Here is a 21,391-nt window from a genome sequence, read left to right as displayed (position 1 = left end):
CTGCCACTTCTCTGGCTCCCTCAAATAAGGACAGGGTTTGACTCATTATGGATGCATCACCCTGCATTGAAGTCAATGGGATATTTGTGTTTGGAGAGCTGGCAGGTTCAGGTATCAATTACAACACTTCATGTCAAAAGAAGGACATGTGAAGCAGCCAGCTTCACTAGGAAAGTTGTTACATGGGCTGCTGATGAGGTACAAGCTAGATTGTGAGCTTCAGTGAATAACTTTCATGACCATTGTTAGTTAATGATAGCTACATGTTACTCCCCCCAACCACCTTGTATTCTTCCATCTTTCGTGGAGATTCTGTGCCGGCTTCCTCATTCAGTTGTTTGCAATATATTCTGATTGTGCGATTCGCTTGTGAGGGCTGAGGAATTTATGGAGCTTCTTTTAAGAATCTTGTTTATTATGTCCTTCCACGTCTTCTTGTACTGATGTCGTAATAAAGAGTACACAAAAGGGTCTGAAACAGCTTTGCTGTAAGCCAAGCACTTGGAAATGACTCCCCAGTGAGAATTGATGGGGACTACAGATGATAATTCTACCAGTCTGCCAAGAAATGGGGAAAAGTGTTACTGAGAGAGAGACATAACAACAGTACAGATGGAAACAGAGCAAACTGCTAGTGGCACACCAGTTGGATCAGGGAGAGGAATTTTCTTTGTATTGTTCATTTCTTAGCAGAGCAAGGGACTACAATTTCAACATAGCACATTGGTTCTACATACAGCTGCCTTTATTATAAATGGAAGTTACACGCATACCTCCCTGTGCAGGTTAGCAGAGGACTATAACTGGATGACCAGTTCTGTGCACAACAGAACAAACCCACACAGACCAAGTACCAGCTGTATTGTTTTTTTATGTGGTGGTTCTTTATTGTGGAAACCACATTCCCTCACACATAAGCCATATACAGCTGTCTTCTTGGGATCTTGAAGCTACTGAATGATAGCATCAAGAAGGGAAAAAAACATGAGCCCACCTCCCCAAGATCTTTAAACTAAATGCAAGAGGCCAAATTCTCATGATTTACTCAGTCCTTTCTCAGATAAGCTGCATTTACTGTAGTCGGAAATCCTGAGGAATCATCTCTGGATCTGACCTGAGCAGAAATGTTCACTATATTGGACCACATACAGCCCAGCTGTAAGTAAATGCATTCCACTGGCTTCAATGAAGTTGCATCTATTTGGAGCAAGGATATGTTTACTGTTCAAGCTTGATTTTTGGAAATATTGATATGAACATGACTTTACTTGTATGATCTCTCCCATGTCTTTTCTAGTAACAATGAGAAAAGAAAACAAAGAATGTACTTCCTGTTGATTTAGAGCAGGTCCCGTTCAGTGTGGGTCTCACACTGAGCATTTAGGGACCTCACACAAGTCTTATGATTCATAACAGATATTCAACAATTATTCTTTGATTCTGTAGGCCGTATCCTATCTGTATGCCCTTCCTGAGAAAGTGTATTGCTTTCTTTGATCTCTACTGGATGCTTATTCCTATAAGGTCTTGGATGCTTATTCCTATAAGGTCTTGGTCTAGTAAAGGAAAGCATGAATTTACACTTGGCTTTCTTCAGAAATTATTTTTAATAGTGGTGTATCATCAGCTTCATGTTTATTTTTGCTTTTGCTTAGTCACAAATTAATTAATTAAATGAATACAGTCTTCACTGAAAATTTCCTGTTAAATATCATGCTATTATCACACAATCACTTGTGCACAACAAATTAATCTCAACTATTACAAGAACCTTTTTTCCAAATTGTCCAAAATAATTTTCTAAATATTGTCCTAAAACCTTTTTTAGTATGCTAGAGTTCAACACCGAGAGGAGTGCCATTGCTCAGGCGAGTGGATTGCATGTGCAGAATACTAGCTGTACGTCTACACTGTAAAAAAAAAAAAAAACCAACCAAACACAAAATACAAAGAACTACTGCAGCAAGTCTGAGCCCAGCTAAACTAACTTGGGCTTGAACTATGGGTCTAAAATAGCAGTGTATAGAGTTCCTGCTCAGGCTGAAGCCCAGATTCTGAGACCCTCCCAGCTCGATGGGTGTCAGGACGTAGGCTCCAGCCCAAGTGGGAATATTTACACTGCTATATTTAGCCCTGTTGTGCAAGCCTCATGAAGCTGAGTCAGTTGACCTAGGCACTGAGACTTGTTGCTTCAGGGGTTGTGTTTTTGACTTTGGAGTGTAGATGTATCCTAGATCTTGAAGGATGGTAGTTCCCAGGGCCGCCCAGAGGATTCAGGGGGCCTGGGGTCTTCTGCGAAGACCCGGCACTTCGATGGCGGGTCCTGGGGCAGAAGGAGCCCCCCGTCGCGGGTCTTCAGGGCACTTCGGCGGCGGGTCCTGGAGCGGAAGGACGCCCCGCGGCCGAATTGCAGCCGAAGACCCGGAGCGGAAGAAGCTCCGGGGGCCCGGGCTCCGCAAGAGTTTTCCGGGGCCCCTGGAGCGAGTGAAGGACCCCCGGAGTGAGGAAAAACTCTTGTGGGGGCCCCTGTGGGGCCCGGGGCCTGGGGCAAATTGCCCCACTTTCCCCCTCCCCCCCCCCCGGGCGGCCCTGGTAGTTCCGGTAATGTTCTTGATAACTTTTGTATATTAGACATTTTGGAAATCGTCTTGTTGTCACAGAGGAACCATATACCTCTTCCAGCTGTTCTGGACCAACTCTTGAGCAGCCTGGCTAATGACCCTAGACAGTAGCAAGTATCACGAGTGTTAACTGGCTCTAAAATAATGGATGAAACATCCAATTTCTATTAAATGTAATGGAAAGATTCCAATTGTCTTCATTCAACATTTGATCTGTCTCTAAGAAAAGGGGGCAATGTAGGAAAATTCATCACTGAGAGATCATCTAGATGCTAATATTAGAGAGATGTTCTGAATTAATAAATCAGTCATTTAATGGAAAAAACATACACGTGCAATATAGCAATGTGAATTTTTCAAAGCAGCAGGGAAAAGAGTTTCTCAGCTAAGTTACTTCATTTTATGCTGATTCAAATACAGATACTTCATTTTGTGATATTTCAGGCAATGTTGATAAGACAATATTGAATATTTTGCAAGCTTTTCTCTTGAAATGTCTTTGAGAAGCACCGAAGGGCAGTTCTGCCTAATATGTGTCCAAAATTGTTGAAAAACAATTGATTTTTCCAGAACAGTATTTCAAAAGATGCATGTCCTGCTATCTGAGAATAAAATGCCCTGATCTGCATTGGGAAATTAAATCTTTGCTGAAAGTTTTCAGCAGCAGGTCCCCATGAACATGTATAGCAAATGGGTTTATTGCTAGTGTTCCTGCAGGGAAAAAAACTGTCAGTACTGTTTCAGAGAGCATGACTGAGGCACAGTTTTTGAAGCAGTATTAAAAGTAGCTTTGTCTGACTCAATCATCTTACAGATTGTATGTCTTCTCCCTTGGTTTATTAATCTCTTGCTTAATTCCTCCCTCAATCATGCTTTTTGAAGGAGAATTGAGAAGCGGCATGGGCCAGAGGTTAGGGCACTGGATTGGGACCTGGGTTCCTTAATTGGCTCTGCCACTAGCCTTGGGCAAGTCACTTCACCTCTCCGTGTTTCTCTTTCCCTTCCCACCTTTTGTTTGTCCTGCCTACTTACACTGTAAACTCTTTGGCACTATGCCCTGGTCTACACTACAAAATCCACACCCCTGAGCGATGTAATTATACCGACCTAACCCCCACTGTAGACCGTGCTGTGTTGATAGGAGAGCTTCTTCCATTGACGTAGCTACTGCCTCTCGGGGAGGAGGAGTACCTATGCCGATGGGAGAAGCTCCGGGTAGGCGTCTTCACTAAGAATGACAGAGGCGCCATTGCAGTGCTGTAAGTGTAGACAAGCCCTATGTGTTTGTACAGCACCTAGTTCGGAATCATAGAAATGTAGGGCTTGAAGGGACTTAGAGAGATCATCTAGTCTAGCCCCCTGTGCTTAGGCAGGACCAAGTATACCTAGACTATCCCTGACAAACGTTCAACCTGTTCTTAAAAACCTCCAATAACAGGGATTCCACAATGTCCCTAGGAAGCCTAACCCCAAACCTAACAGAGCTTAATGACCCTTATAGTTAGAAAGATTTTTCTAATATCTAACCTAAACCTCCCTTGTAACAGATTAAGCCCATTACTACTTCTCCTTCCTCCAGTGGACCTGGAGAACAATTGATCATTGGCCTCTTTATAACAGCCCTTAAAGTATTTAAAGACTGTTATCTGGTCCCCTCTCAGTCTTCTTTCCTCAGTGCTAAACTTGCCCAGGTTTTTTAACCTTTACTCATAGGTCAGGTTTTCTAAACCTTTTTTCATGTTTGTTGCTCTCCTCTGCACTCTCCAATTTATCCACACCTTTCCTAAAGTGTGGTGCTCAGAATTGAACATAGTTCTTCACCTGAGGCCTCACCAATGCCAAATAGAGCAGGGCAATTACCTCCTATGTCTTACATGTGACATTCCTGCTAATATGTCCAAGAATAGTAGATTTTTTTGCAACTGCATCACATTGTTGACTCATATCCAATTTACTTTCCTCTATACCACTTAGATCCTTTTTGGAAGTGCTAGCATCTAGCCAGATATCTCCCATTTTGGAGTTATGCATCTTTCCTAAGCGCAGTACTTTGCATTTGTCTTTATTGAATTTCATCTTGTTGATTTCAGACCAATTCTCCAATTTGTCAAAGTCATTTTGAGGCTGTATAATAGAGCCATGATCTCAGTTGGGGCTTCTAGACACTACTGTAATGTAGATAATAATGAAGATAGTTCTATGTCTTTTACACTAGCATTTAAATACTATTTTGTATGGGGGGGTGTTTCCTTATATGAATGGTAAAGTTTCTTAGTGTGATCTTAGATGTTGCAGGAACAGTGAAAGAAAGGGAATTAAGGGGCGACACAGCAGAAAGGTGGACCCCATGATAGAAATACTCTCCAGCATGCCAGTTTTCATATTTTTTTTCTTTGCTGTGAAAACCACTTTTGCTCTCATAGTTTCCCAGTCAATATCATGATGATAAACCTCTCATAAGCCATAGAGGGACTTTTCATTTTAAAATCAGTTGACAAACATGACTTCAATGTCTGTCGGTCTGCACATTGAACAGTATAACTACTTGCACTCTGTGAGCTGTTACTGTCACCTGTTGCCAATACCGTGAATGTTTAGATGTATATGAACTAAGACAATTAAATGGAATCATTGTCCAAGGGCAGCAAGTGAAGACAATGTTTGGCTATTGAGTTTAAACCAAAAAGTGCTGTACCGTAGATTAGTTTCCCTTTCAAATAATTGCATATTGGCTATTGCATAACTGTCAAGTTTCAAAAGGGATTTTCTTTCCCACACATAACCAGGACCCCTTCATGTTGAAGATGCCCATTAACAAAATTCAGTTCAGGTTCTCTAATCTTTTCTTCATATAGCCATTCTAAAATTGTTTGGTAACAAGCTGTGTACTTCTTTCTCAAACAGAGGAAGTGCTCTAAAATGTGGGAAAGAGGTCAAGAGATCAGATAGGAGAAGGGCGAGTCATTCAAACTCTGGTAACTAGAGAATACTTTACTGGGTGAGACATATTCTGATAGAGTTTGATGGAACTTCATTAAATTCAGTGGATGCCTTCAATAACCAAGATGTGAACTTTGTGTTTGACCCTGAGTCAATCAATTCCATGAATTATAATCAATCTTCTCTAAAAGCACATCAAGTAGACAGTTAGAGGAAGCTATCCAAGATTCACTGCTATTTTTTTCTTCAATGATTGAGGCCTATTAGAAATCCCTCGCATTTATCAACAGAATTTTTAGTAGTTTATTAAATTATATTTAAGTGTCCTTGAAACTTACAATTTGCATAATACATAGCGCATTATTTTTGGCAACTATATATATATTTCTATGCCTGTGTTTTTATTACAGATGTAACATACGTAATAAAATCACAGGCATAGAAATGTACACAGAGCCCAATGCTGAATGTTGTGCAATACACAGACAATTCCATGATGGGTATTCAAGACATATTGTATTTGTCATCATCTTTAAAGGAAGATTTTGTTTCCCATTGATGAGGGACATTCTATGCATCCAGTTTCAATTTTCATGAAACATTAGAGCCAAAAAGTGACATTTTCAGTAGTCGCATTAATATTTTAGTGCCATCTGTAAATTAAATTCCACAGCATCATCTACACAATTCCAAATGCCTTAATGCTTCAAAGCTGTAAAGCTGTATTCCTTGTAATATTTTGTTAATCTTTTAGAATTTTAGAATTATTAGAAAGGATGTCATGTAGATAATAAATCTTTTAACTTCACTTCCAGTAAACAGGAGAGAATGTTTGTTTAGTTTGAGAATTAAGACATTAATCTCTTAGGCACTCTAGTGAAACCCCTTTGTATTAGTCAAGTCAGTGCATGCCTCTGTGTCTAAACATTTGTTGTAGTGAAAGCTTTTACTGCAAACACACTAAAGAAGCTTAGACAGTGATGTAGTTCCAACATACTTGATTTTCAGTGCTGTAATCTGAGAACAGTTATAGGAAAAACACAGTATAGAACAGATAGTCTCAAACATTTTATCATTAAACGGTGAGATAAAACAGATATTTTCTGGGTCTTTAGATGATCGTATCAGAACAAATCCATTCATTTTCCAGAAATTTGGTTAAGACTGTCTCTAGTGTATTACCTCCATTTAGCCCGAATTCTTATTGTTTTAGTATATGTCGAAATGCTAAGGGCCAACTGCTGCCCTCAGATATTTGCACACAACTCCCATTGACATCAGAATTTGACCTGAATAGTTTCTGATTAAATATGTTGTACTGATGAGATCTTTATTTTCAAGGCTTTATCAGAGAGTTTTGATGCTACATGTTGATTTCTGTGTTAATTGTTGTAAAGAAGCTCCGGGCACACCGCTCTTCACCTTATTGTTTGGTAAAATGGGAGCCTGTTAGCATGATGTCCTCCTTTTGACAAAGCGCTTGTTTTAATAGCCACTGCACTGGATAACCTCCAAAAGCAGGAAAATAACTGCTTCTTAGTGATTGTGAGCAGTCTTATTAACAGTCAGTCTTGCTTCTTCAGTGTGTGTATGTATCATGACCTGCCATGTTCTGCAAGGAAGCAGAGTGACATGTGAATTCCTATAACCTGACCTGTGAGCCCCAGAAGCCTTTTTTTCTAGCCATTGTCATATCTCCACTTCACATCAATTAAAGCTTTCAACTGAGACTAGAAGGCAGTTTTTTTCAAAACTGGCCGCCCAAAATTGATTATGAAAATTGAGTATTTATATGCACAAACTGGCAAGTGGGAACCCCTCATTGGAATTCTGTACCCAAATACTCATTGGCACAAACAGGATTTTGTCTGCAAAGATCAGACAAGCAGGTTTGAAAAATGTGGCATTGTTTGTTTGTCAAATGTTCCATGATGACATAAGAGAATTCTTACCTTTTTTCATTAAAAATTTGTTTGTTAGGGCTTGTGGGCTATTTTTTGCTGATGTTATGGGATAATTCATTAATTTAGGGCCTGATTATTGACACACAGAATTTACTCACATGAGTAAATGTTGAATATTATGAAATAATATGAAGGGCCTAGAGTCTGCAATAGGTGCCAGAAAAAATTTAAATAAAAATATTTGTATTGAAAAGCTACAGAGAGGAAATAAAGGGTTGTGTGAGAATGTTATCTAATGGTAGGTATAGCTACATATTTTAATATAAAGATATAAGGAACGGAAGCATGGACTAGCAGCATTATTGCAAATCAAAGTATTTTAGCATATAATATAGAAAGGTACAGCTATCATATTATTATGTTAGTAACTCTAGAAATATGGACCAAAGACCTTCAGAAACAAGGAGTATTGGTACATGTCAGTGACTGGACCTAATGAGGTTTGTTATAAATTAAAGGGGCGTATCCTTAATAAGCATTTAATAGCATGTTTCTACTTCAGAGCTAAAAACAAACAGTTGCCTCCAGTACTTGTTTGAATCACTGAAAGTACTGGTTTTTAACCCCAGTTAGATAAGCTTTTCCCTGGCTAAACCAAAGTTACTTTGAGATCCCCTTATTCTAAACCCAGATCAATCATCACGCCTCATGATTTACAGTTTTGTGGCCTCAATTCAGGAAAGCATTAACCCACATGCTTAAAATCATCCCTACTCAGCATAGCAGGTAAGCACATATTTAATTGAAGCATGTGCTTAAGTGCTTTGCTGAATTAGGAATGGATTGCTGAACGAGGGCCTGAGTGATTAACTTTCTCTTTCCATGCATACCTTATATTCACTCTTTGCTTAGAAAAATGACTAGGCGCTCAATTCTGAAAAGTGTTGAGAACTCTGTTCCCACTTAGATATCTGCCTAACTTTGATCACTTGATAGACCGATTGACTTCAACAGGATTCCTCACATGCTTAAAGTTAAGCATGTACCTAATGAGCTTTGCTGGATTTAGGACAGACTGCTCAGCGCCTTGCAAGACTGAGCCATAGGCTACTATGGAGAAGAACCTTAAAAATCACCATTCAGCCTTAAATTCAAAGTTTTAGTGTAAAATGAAGTTAGCCTCTTGAAATCAGACAAATACTCTAGTTCTGACATTGTAAAGCATGAGACTGAAAACTAAGTGATTGTAATAATCTAAAAAGTGTCAGAATGTGTTGCCTAGAAGATCTTATTGCTGTTATTAAGTGGAATTTATCAATAAATACAGTCACATTCTGTTACAAATGAACACCATGTATTTAATGGTCATTATTGTTGTGAATGTAACATCATGAATGACACTCAAACCTCCAGTTCTGCCAAGAGATTTTAAGCCTATTTAAAAAAAATATATATACCAAATATCATAAATATTCCAAAAAAATTAACTTAACCTTTTAGGTTGTGCCCACATATGTTGGGTCTGACTTTCCAGTAATTTATTTTCACTAGAACAGCATTAAGTAATATTCAAGAAGAAATTTCCTTCTCCAGTTCCAGCACCAGAATTTGTCTGGAGTCCTTTAATAATGAATGCAAGTTGAGCATTCCTTTCCAATATATGTAACTTCAGAATGTTTATCTGGGCTACATGCTTTAACATTTTTATCTCATAGGATTAATTTTATGTTTCCTATAGGACCATTTTTAAAGATAAGATAGCAGATGGAAACTGGCATCTGATCATAAATCACAAGAATTTTTGTTTTAGCTTTGAGCCACGAAAGCTTTGATATTCTGTTTATGATTAAGAGCTCTACCCACTGAGACAAAATTCCCATTTAAGTCTGTGGGCCAGATTCTGATCTCATTTGACCAGATTCTCATAGCTTTACTCAGGCTGTGTAGTACCTTATTCTGTAAAGCGTCCCACTGAAATCAGAGAGACAATTTGTGCAGTGAATTAAGTATGAATAAGGACAGCAGACTCATCTGACCCACTGACTTCTGTGGAGTTACTCCTGATTTACTCTGATGTGTATGAGAGAAGAATCCTGGCCTATTTGGACTTTGAGATCAAAGTTTGACCTGTTGCCTGACTGAGAATTGGACAGAATAAGAACTATAAAATATATAGAATACCATTACTACAATAAATGCAACCTCTGTCATAACAGTGGAAATGTTTGACAAAAATTTTGATGAGAGTAGGAGACTTGTGGATTAATATTCTGTTTTCTGATTGATTGATTGATTTAACTTTTCTCAGTTAGTGCATATGGAATTTCAGTAGGTAGGTTTGAACTTACCTTGTAATTACATAAGGTGCAAAACAAAGTATAAAAGTACCAATAAAGGTACTGATTTTCTTTGTTGCTCGTTGCCGCCGTCTCTTTTGTTCTTCTAGACAACGCTCTCGTACACTGTGTAACATTTAACACAAACAATAACATGAATCACAATACCAAATAGCAGATTTTAATGGTTTTACTCCTGGAGTGGTTTATACAAGTCTTCCCAGAAAACGTTCTAGTCATACAGGACACTACTATCTATTAATTCACTGTATCCCTTAACTCATATTCTCTCCCACACACACACAATAATTACTGTAAATTCTATTCTTTTATAATGAGATTGGGTCAAATTCATCCCTGGTGAAAGTAGTTATACCTCTCCTTGGAATCAGTGGAAGTTGTACCTGCTTACATCAGGCCTGAATTTGGCCATTTGTAGTCAATGGAATTTGGAAAAAAACCAAAATGGTACATATGGAACACTAGTCTATAGAAAGAACATTTTAAACAACATATTATAGGGGAGGAGAAAAAAGGAGATCAGAACTTCCCAAAGCGATAACCAATAAATATTCAGTATATTAATACCTTAGTTAAAAGCAATAAAAATGTAACTGGAAAAATATAACATACTGTGAAAGTTTTGTATGACATTAGAAAGATCATTCTATCACATAGATATGAATTGTATGGCCATACGCTTTGTAATTACTTGTAAATTTCTATGCATGATACTAGAAAAAAGTTTATGTAGCTTTGCAAAGCAGACAATTAAATATCAAGTCTAAATAGCTATAACATCCTGAACCCTGGACTGAAACCTGCATGTTTTGTTTATACAGACTGAGTAGACAAGTAGAAAGAAATTAACTACTGTATATATTTACTTCAATATAATATTTGCCATTTTAGCACATGAACTGCTTCTTAAAACTCACATTGGGCCAGATCTGGAGGTGATCTGAAACCCTGGTTCTATGAGCCGCCTATGAGTTGCTAAGGAGCTCAACTCAAATTGAAATTAAGTGAGTGAGGATCCTCAGCGCCTTTCTGAAATGAGCCTTTGGTTTTACTTGGCAAAACTTCCACTGAAATCAATATCAATTCACCTAAATAAGGAGTGAGTGTATTTAGGATCCAGTTGAGGCCCATTCTGCTCATCTATACATGGAGAGAAGAGCACTTTCTCAGGGCTGTTACGTCTGCACTGTGCATGTGGGTGGAAAGGGGCAGGGAAAATGCCCCATCTCCCTCAATGTCCCAAGTAGCATGACTACATATGCTATGGCAGGTACAGGGCTGGCACAGGCACATTCCCCCTTGAGCAAGGGAAACCAGGAGGCAGATTGGGGCTCTGAGTCAATCTGTTCCCTGCTCTGCTCCTGGGGCAGCACAACTGGAAGCTGTTTCATGCACAGGACTAACAGCAGAGCCACCATTGATCCTACGTTAGGACTTCACAGTTCGAGCCAGGAGCAGCATTTCTGTAATTGTCATTTATCAATAATTTTATTGTAAATGCATTATTGGTTCTCAGTTCCAAACATGTATACAGTAACAGGCATAGGGCTTACTCTCATCTCTGGATTCTGATAGCACTTAAGGCTAATGGAACCACAAAGATTTTCATTATCATCTAAGTGTCTAATCCTTTTTTGAATCCTACTAAATTCTGTGCTTCATTGCTACCTTGTGGCAATGAGTTCCAAGGCTTGCCGTGGGTTTTGTTAGAGAATGGATTTCCTTTTATCAGTTGGAAATGTATTCTTATATTGCCAGCTCCCTGGGCATCTTCAGTCACTGTTTTTAAAACAAACATGCCAAAAAAAAGTTTCTTCCTCCCTTGAAATATGTGATCCCCACCCCCATTCCTGAAAAAAATACTCCTGCCCAGGATGGGGAGAATCATATCTCAACAATGCCACGTGCAAATTCTCTTTTTGGTTTGTTTTTTGTTTTTGTTTGTTGATCTCTTCAAGGGTAAAAGTGGAATTTTTATACCTTTGGGAAAGGGTTCCACTGGAACCCAGGATTTGCTTTCAGTCCTGAAGGAACTGGGAAATTGGATTTTAAATATGTGGCGTTTTAGATCTAGACCATCTATTTTAGGTTACTGGTAGAGGTTTTTATTGCTTCCTCTTTGCCCTGTACAGCTGGACTCATGGCAACTCAGCCACCTGGCTTTCTAGGTGAAGGAACTTAATCCAAAAAAAACCCAATTCTCATCAATTTTTTTAACTCTCTAAAATATTTTTTCTCTATGCTATGTGGCATATTAGGAACGATTTAGTATTCAGGTTTTATTAACACTCAACTGGGACACTGCATATGTCACTCAAGACTTCCCCACTTGTGAGTAACACAACCATCCCAAAAGCATGTGATAAACACATCACATCTTAATATATTTTCTTTCACTCTTTTTCTTAGATACATATATATGTATTTATGTGTATATGTATATTTCCATATGCAAATGCACTTATATGTATATTAGGGCTGTCAAATGATTAAAAATTAATTGAGATTAATCGCATGATTAAAAAAATCAATTGCGAGTAATCACGTGATTAATCGCACTGTTAAAAAATAATAGAATGCCATTTATTTAAATATTTTTGGATGTTTTCTACATTTTCAAATATATTGATTTCAGTTACAACACAGAATACAAAGTATACAGTGCTCACTTTATATTATTTTTTATTACAAATATTTGCACTGTAAAAAACAGTTTGTTTTCAATTCACCTAAAACAAGTACTGTAGTGCAATCTCTTTATCATGAAAGTTTAACTTACAAATGTAGAATTATGTACAAAAAAATGCATTCAAAAATAAAAATGTAAAATTTTAGCGCCTGCAAGTCCACTCAGTCCTACTTCTTGTTCAGCCAATCGCTCAGACAAACAATTTTGTTTACATATGTAGGAGATAATGCTGCTCACTTCTTGTTTATAATGTCACCTGAAAGTGAGAACAGGCATTCTCATGGCACAGTTGTAGCCGGCGTCGCAGGATATTCACATGCCAGATGCGCTAAAGATTCATATGTCCCTTCATGCTTCAGCCACCATTCCAGGGGACATGCGTCCATGCTGATGATGATTCTGCTCGATAACAATCCAAAGCAGTGCGGACCGATGCATGTTCATTTTCATTATCTGAGTCACTTGCCACCAGCAGAAGGTTGATTTTCTTTTTTGGTGATTCGGGTTCTGTAGTTTCCACATCGGAGTGTTGCTTTTTTAAGAGTTCTGAAAGCATGCTCCACACCTCATGCCTCTCAGATTTTGGAAGGCACTTCAGATTCTTAAACCTTGGGTCGAGTGCGGTAGCTATATTTAGAAATCTCACACTGGTACCTTCTTTGCATTTTGTCAAATCTGCAGCGAAAGTGTTCTTAAAATGAACATGTGCTGGGTCATCATCCAAAGCTGCTATAACATGAAATATATGGCAGAATGCAGGTGAAACAGAGTAGGGAACATACAATTCTCCCCAAGTAGTTCAGTAACAAATTTAATTAACACATTTTTTTAATGAGAGTCATCAGCATGGAAGCATGTCCTCTGGAATGATGACTGAAGCATGAAGGGGCATACGAATGTTTAGCATAGCTGGCATGTAAGTATCTTGCAATGTCGTCTACAAAAGTGCATGTAAAGCCTGTTCTCACTTTTAGGTGACATTGTAAATAAGAAATGGGCAGCATTATTTCCTGTAAATGTAAACAAACTTGTTTGTCTTAGCAATTGGCTGAACAAGAAGTAGGACTGAGTGGACTTGTAGGCTCTGAAGTTTTACATTGTTTTGTTTTTGAGTGCAGTTATGTAACAAAAACAATCTACATTTGTAAGTTGCACTTTCAAGACAAAATGATTGCACAGTATTTGTATGAGCTGAATTGAAAAATACTATTTCTATTGATTATCATTTTTACAGTGCAAATATTTGTAATAAAAAAGAATATACACTTTGATTTCAATTACAACACAGAGTTCAATATATATGAAAATGTAGAAAAACATCCAAAAAATTTAATAAATTTCAATTGTTATTCTATTGTTTGAGAGTGATTAAAACTGTGATTAATCGCAATTAATTTTTTAATCATGATTAATTTTTTTGAGTTAATCGCATGAGTTAACTGCGATTAATCAACAGCACTAATGTGTATATATATAAATATATATATACATAGACATATGTTTCGATAATGATAATAGAACTGCACTCATCATCTACCTTTCATTAATGTTTCTTCAGATCACTGAGATCATTAATTAAGGAAATTTCACAACTATGCTATACTCTGTTGGAAAGCTGGTATAAAGCAATTCATTCTAGAATGGAAAGTTTATGAGATAATGGACTTCCAAATAACCACAATGTGATATATAGAAGCTAATTTTGGGGGGGGGAGATTTCTAAATTTTCTAGCCGTCTACTCCAGTATATAAGTAAGGCAACATGGCTTTATGAGTAGAGAGATGAAAAACAATAGTAATAAAAATGTAAAACAATTTTTTAAAGGTGTGCCCCCAAACAAACACATGATCACGTGAGGTGTTTTAAAAGTTTTCTTGGCACTCATTTTGGACGATCTTCAAAGATTACTGGTTGCTTTACAATTCAGGAATAATGTGGCCATCCTTTCCAGCATTATGCACCCTTGTGTGTACATATTTATATATATTGGTACATAAGATCCCAATCCTGAATTATGAACCACAGGGGGCAGAGGGATGTGTGTACATGTTTCTCAATGCAGGATTGTGGCCTAAATATATTCCATCCAAAAAGAGGAATTGGGCACTGGCAAGGCAGGAAATGCTAAGTGAAGGACAAACACTCAGCTTGAACTTTGTACCCTCATTCACATTCCTTAACATATAGTCTCTGTTTGTCGTCATATAGATAATGCAATAAAAACTGGGATTTTGTATAAATCTCATATGCAGGCAATATACTCTACCATATTGTACTGCTGTATAACACAGATGGTGCAAGATTTTGGGAAAATAACTGAGTGGGAAGAACCCCTTTGTATGCTGGGGTTCACCACCATTTTGACTACAAAAATGTAACATTTGTAGATCAGATTAAGGAGGCAAAGGGGAAAATGAATATTTGTTATGGAAAATGAGAGGTAGACAGAAGGGGCAGGGGAGAGAAAGAGAGAGGGAGAGACTGTGGGTAAGGAGAAAAACTGGAGGATAGACATTATGAAGAAAATGTAGGTAGAAAAGGGGTGATCGGGGGGCATGGAGGATGGAGAGTGACTGTGATTGAATCAAATGAAGATTGAGAGATGTTGGGGTTACAGTATTAAAAAAATGGAAAGATCTGTGTGTGTAATGATTATGCCTTGTATTGTGCCTACATTGTAGCTGTCTGGAGCTCATACTGTCTTTTTAGTTAGTAGTTTGTACAGTGCCTCATAATGGTCTCTTGAGTATGTGGGATGTTTGAAATGACCGTATTTTCCATACGTAGTGAACAACAGGTGAATTATTCAGGTCTTGCCAAACAATATATAGATGACTAGATGACACCATTACATCTTTGTGCCTCCTATTTGACGTCTTTTAATCATTCCTAAGGAACTTCCTTTCTGTGGTGGGGGAGTTCTTGCTTTTCTTTCCTTCTCTGTCTTTATTCCCTTTTGTTCTCTCATTCAATTGTCTTCTCAGCTCCAGGTATTTCCCACTTTTATATTCCTGCCATATTTTTTCATTTTCCACAGTTTCTTTATATTGTTTTTTTCCCTCTTCCTTACTCTCTCTACATATCTGTTTCCCCTTACATGTGTTGTTGCTGTTAATAGAATTATAACTGTTATTAATATTGAGCCTAGGAATCACAACCATGGATTCTTGAAGTTTATAGATGTTACAGTAAGAATAATAATTAATAAATGAGCTACCTGGTGGATGAGGATTAGCTGGAGGTATACAGTATATTCTTGACAAATTCAGAATACTATTATAGGGGTGAAAAGTAGTTCATAACTATGTGTGCTATAATTTGGTGATGTATCAGATATAATTGAAGACACTTAGTTTCTAACTGTGGACCCAGAATCCTATGTTAAACACTGCAGTTCAAAAGAGTTCATTAAGTATATGATGTATTTATATTGTTTTATTCCAAAAAGGGTATTTCCTACCTCTGAACCTTTTTTAAACTGTTATAAAATAACAACCATATATTATTTTTAGTTCACCACTGCATAAACTAGGTCAGAAAATAACTGCTATATTCTGTATTTTGTTTTTCAATTTTCTTAACCAACTAAGTAGCACTATTTGGAGGAGAGTAAATAATAGCGTTGTCCCTTAAAAATTGCAGATTGCTTTAGATAACTGTAAAGTAGTTGCAGTATTCAAGATATTCCCACAATAAACATCAGAAAGCACAAGGGAATATGGCTGATACTAAGGTAACCCTGTCCAATTATCTTGCTAGAACTGGAAAATTTTGGGGATTTGGAATTCTAACTCTGATAGACTCCTTTGAAAATCCCAACCTAATTTCTTAGGCCTTGATCCACAAGATAAATCAATAAGAGAACTTATATATTTAAAGTTATGCATCTGCTGAAGTGCTTTGCTGGACTAGCACTTTATAGACATATGCAGAGATGATAAGAGGGTCTCTGGCCTTTTTATAGGCTTCATATCATAGGAGATGTTCCAGTGTATAACTGATTCATATACAGTAATTCCATCCATTTGTTACAGCAGTGCTGGACAGCACAGCTACAGATCAAAGTCAGCCAATGTTTCTGTTATTTACAACAGGATTTAAAACTCATTTTACTGTGCAATGTGCAGGAATTTGATATAATGGATGGACTACAATTATCACGAATGGACATGATGTTCTCCATGTTATCCTGTCAGTTTGCAAGATAAGGTGTGTAACATTTACAACCACTTTGGATCAACCCCTGGTAACTAGAAACCATTGTTTCAATGTTTTAGCTCAGAAACATCCTCAAGTTAACCTAGGCTAGAGAAAATCATGATAAGTCATATTAGCAATGAGAAAACTTTTCACAAAACAGAAAATGCTTCGTTTGGACACTTATTTTTATAATCTTCTAAATACTGTAGAAACTATTTTAGGGCCGAATACTGCCCAAAGAGTCAAGAACAGTGATGACTATTTTAATTGGTCCCAGTGTAGTCTATGCCAATGCTCATGGAAGTAACCATTACATTTGGTAGTGTTTGCAAGAAATAATACTAAGAACTATTTGGCTATTTTTTATCAACCAAATGGCACATATGGTAGGGGAACCCTTATTACTATGGAGCTATGGATAAGGGAGTGATTTATGCTCATGAGTCTCATTAATGCCAGCAGGAGATACTCCCTTATCTGCCCCACATCCTTAGTTGAAAACAACCCTAAATTGTTACTTAAGTGGAAAAAGGAAAGATTTTCTGAGCTAAGGTTTCCATTTCTCTCTCATCTAAGTCAACTGCAACTAAAGCAGGCATTAAAGATGGGTGAAATCCTATCCCTTTGGTACTTGGGGACCCAAGACTCAGCGGTACCAGAAATTTGATTCATGTTCTTGTCCCCATGAAGGCAGGATCTTCACCAGTGGGAAGAAGCTGTCTTGCCCTTCTGGAGCTCAGCTGCTAGTTAACTGCAAGCTGAATATCCTCCCAGCAAGGGGAGCCCCTAAGTTTGTCTTGCAGGGATAGAGGCTGAGGTTGATCAATAGCAAGGAATGTCACTGTGGATGACTGGAATGGAATGGAACCCTTTCTCCATCCCCATACAGACCTCCTCTCCCCCAGCCAGGTCTTCTCCCCTCCAACACATTTCCAGACAGATGACCTCCAATCAACCCACCCACAGCCAGATCTCCCAGAAAAATCTCTTCCCTTCCATCCCACTCCCAGCTCCTCCCCTTCACCACGCCCAGATGGACCTTCCCAGACAGATCTACTCTCTTTATACACCTCCTCCCCTTGTCCACCTCCAGCCAGAGACTCCCAGTCAGACCTCCTTTCCTCAGCCCAGCCCCAGTCAGACCATTTTCTCTCTTCCCCCAGCTGAATGTACCTCTAGACAGATCTGTTCCCCTTCAATCACTTACTGTGGGTAGCCAGACACACTTCTGCTAGATCCCCCAAGCCAGACCAGTTCCTCTGGGCCCCCCAAGCCCAATCAACCAGACCCATTCCTCCCTACTTTTCCCCTTGCCAGAACTCACCCCTCTATCCATTCGCACTCTCCTCAGCCACCCCAGTCAACCAGACCTTCTCCCACCCAGCCCCAACTAGCCAGACTCCCTACATCCTAAACCAGGACACTGCCAGCCAGACCCATCTCCCCACGACAGCCCCCAGACAGACAGATTTGAATACCTCCCCCCCCCCCCCCCCAGGAAGATCACTCTAGCCTGACGGGCTCTCTTCTATCTCTCCAGCCCCACACCCATCCAGCTCCAGCCAGACCCGGACCCCTCAAGAGTTTGGTCCTCTCTTTCCCATCCTGTCCGCCTCCTCTAGCTAGATCTGTTCCCCTCCCAAGCCTCTCCCTCTCTGCTCTCCCCACGGCCAGGCATCTCCCCCTCTGCCCCTGCCCCTCAGCCAGACACACTCACCCAGCCAGAGTCACTCCCTTCCTGACTATTGTCCATGGGCTTCTCCCAGCTAGACTCCCTCTCCGCCAGCCTCCACTACGCCCCCCCCCTTTCTTACTGACCCGGGAAGAACCCCCAGCAAAAATCTGCTTCCCTCCAGACTTCTCTACTGGGCCAGATCCACCCCCTACCATCCCCTCACATATCCCCGGAGCTAGTCCTTCCTCACACGCTGCAAATACCCTCTTCCGAACCTGCCCCCCACTCCCCCCATACACTCCTTCAACGCCCCTATGCTCATAAGAATCATTATCCCGCTGTATTCCAGGGTCCCATTCCTCCCATACCTAGGCAGGATGGGCTGATGGAAGGTCTCGGGGGCAGATTTAACTCCCGTTCCTTTTGCTTGTGAGATTAAGGCTGGCACTGAATGCTCTAGTGTGTGGATGTACATCTAGGTATTCACTCGTGTTTATCTGGTACGTAGTATTGCCTAAGCATTCTTCCTTCAAGGGGGAGAAAGTTACTGACTCCGCGCTGACAATGCAAGGCTCGAGCAAAGGCATTACATTCGGCGCAAAGTTAAAGGGCAGGCTGAATTTCAGTTTAATCCACCTCCAGTGGTACCCAAGCACATTTTAGACCGTCGTTAGCAAAACTTCGGCACGTGCTCATCGGAGCCAAAGGGCAACATTCAAAGAACTATTGTGCCCTCCACCCCAATGCAATTCCCCGGACATGACATAAACCCGGGTCGTTAAAGGACATTGCTTGCCATTCTCCCATCTCAGGAGTTGTTGGCAATGAATTTAACAGCAAATGTGAGCGCAACTCAAATAAGCATGCTGATTATAAGCAGACCAGAGCTATATTTTAGATTCTCTCCTCCTGTCCTCCCTTCCCCAATACCCTCCTCGCCTTCCTTGTGATACAGATTGGATCCTATTTACGATGCTGAAGCTCCGGATCTGGCTTCCTTTGCAGTGGGACCCCCTCATTCATTGAGCGTACAGACAATCTCCTTACCTGGGATGGATGTCCACCAGCAGCACCAGTGTCTGCATAGTAATCACGTCAATCCGTTTACAGTGAAACCGTGCCACCTTCAGCACTTTTAGATAGGTGAAACACAACACTACGAGGGAGAGGAGGAAGCTGAGGATGTGAAAGACCCCAGTGAAAATCACAAACTGTGTCCTCTCCTCTGATCTGTTGTTGTACAGGGTGCAGGAGGCATAAAGGTGATGGAAACCCACCCAGGAGAGAGAAGCTGCCACTATAGGGAAGGACACAGAGTGTAGCCACGTGTAGCTGAGTATCAGAGCAGCATCTTTGTAACGCATTTTGGAATGATAACTGAGAGGGAAGACCACAGCTATCCATCTGTCTATGCTCAGCGCTGCCATGCTCAGCATGGAGTTCGTGGTCAAGAAAGTCTCCAGGAATCCCACCATGTGGCAAAACTGATCTCCCCCCGGTTGATTCTTGTAAATGATCCCAGCCAGGGTCAGGGGCATGTTCAAGACAGTCATCAACAAGTTGGAGAAGGTCAGGTTGAGGATAAACAATCCCGGGACCTGCTTGCGGATGTCGGCGCTGTACAAGAAGCAGATCAGCACCAGCACGTTGGACAGCAATGACACGAGGATCAGGACCACAACCAAGAAAGCCAGGATCACTTCCCAAATGTTCATGGTGCGTCCATTCACAGGAGGAACATTTCCCAAACTGCACCCAGCGGGCACCCAGAGAACATGGTGCGAGGCACTCTCACCTCCTCCTCTTCCCCTGCCTGCTCACACTCCGGCATGCCCTCAGTATTTTTAGAAGAACTGCAGTTCCCCCCCCCCCCTCCCCTCCCTCCGCTGCTTCTTTCCACGTCAACGCTTTCAGAGACGAGCACAAAAGCCCTGGGAATGCCCGTCAAACGGCGAGGAGGGCTTAAAAAACATCAGCAGGACTGAACCACTGTCTCCACTCCTTCCATCCAAAAGAAGCAGGTTGTTCTGAGAAGCGGCTCTCCTGAGATTCCTAATTATCAGTCCCAGCAATTCACCGAGTGCATTTAGACGCTCCCTCTCCTCCTCCTCCCCCCCCCCCCCTTTCAGGCTGAATCTAACCTGCTTTTAGGATCACAGATAAAACCCCGATTAATTGATTAAAGCATGCACACTGCTGGTGCTTCGCAGACATTAATGGGTCTGTCCTCCCTCCTCGCCCCTTAGAAAGCTGCAAGAGTGACTAGACTTTCCTCAGCAGAAATCCCATGCTTCTATTTAATCGATTTAGCCATTAATTTACAAACAACAGACACGTAACTGAGTTCCTAAACTCCAGTATTTTTCATGCATTTCACTGCATCTGTTTGCAGTCACTAGTGTTTGCCTAAGGCACAGGCTCTTCTTTGTATGGATTTGCTGTGCTCAAAAGGAGGGTCAGGATAATGTATTCTATTACTATTCTTACAGTGTTATAGGGATACAATAATAATTCTATAGCTTATACTTCTTTTCACCCATGGATCTCTGAGCAGCGTACACCTTTGTCCCCTTTTTAGAAAGGGGGAAATCAAGGCACATAAGGGTAAAGTAACTTGCCCCAGGGTCACATAGCCGGTCAGTAGCAGAGGAACAGGACCCAGGTCTCCTGACTCCCTATGACAACATTTGTTTCATCTTAATCATCACCAGCCCCCTGTAATAAAAGGTGAATGACTCCTGCGTGCGCATAAACAAGATGTAGCTTGGCAAAGACAAACTGAGCCTGGTAGGAACTATATGTAATTAGTTGTTAAAAGGATACCTGATTTGTGTCCTGATTTTTAAATCAAAGGAATTAAAAGAGTTTTCTGGGTACTGGTTTCCTTTCCTGTCACTTTAAAAGTGCTCTAATTAAAATGCTTAAATGTTGCAAGAAAGCAATGCTGCATTCTGAACAAGGCAGTCAATTCTTAATACTCCTGCTATAAGAATGCAAAATATAC

General features: G+C 40.0%; 1 protein-coding gene across 1 annotated transcript; it reads right to left on the bottom strand.

Moving 5' to 3' along the window:
- Positions 1-326: 326 nt before the first annotated feature.
- Positions 327-20,102, bottom strand: GPR26 (G protein-coupled receptor 26). Its single transcript, XM_065408703.1, has 3 exons — positions 19,435-20,102; positions 9,814-9,927; positions 327-558 (listed from the first exon to the last, which is right to left on the bottom strand). Exons 1-3 carry the CDS (start codon positions 20,100-20,102, stop codon positions 327-329), a joined length of 1,014 nt encoding a protein of 337 aa, XP_065264775.1.
- Between the last annotated feature and the right edge of the window lie 1,289 nt (positions 20,103-21,391).

This window comes from Emys orbicularis, chromosome 7 (genome assembly GCF_028017835.1).
Source record: "Emys orbicularis isolate rEmyOrb1 chromosome 7, rEmyOrb1.hap1, whole genome shotgun sequence".
NCBI lineage: Eukaryota > Metazoa > Chordata > Testudines > Emydidae > Emys > Emys orbicularis.
Note: the sequence above shows the minus strand (reverse complement) of the source record. Positions and strands in the feature narration are given on the sequence as shown.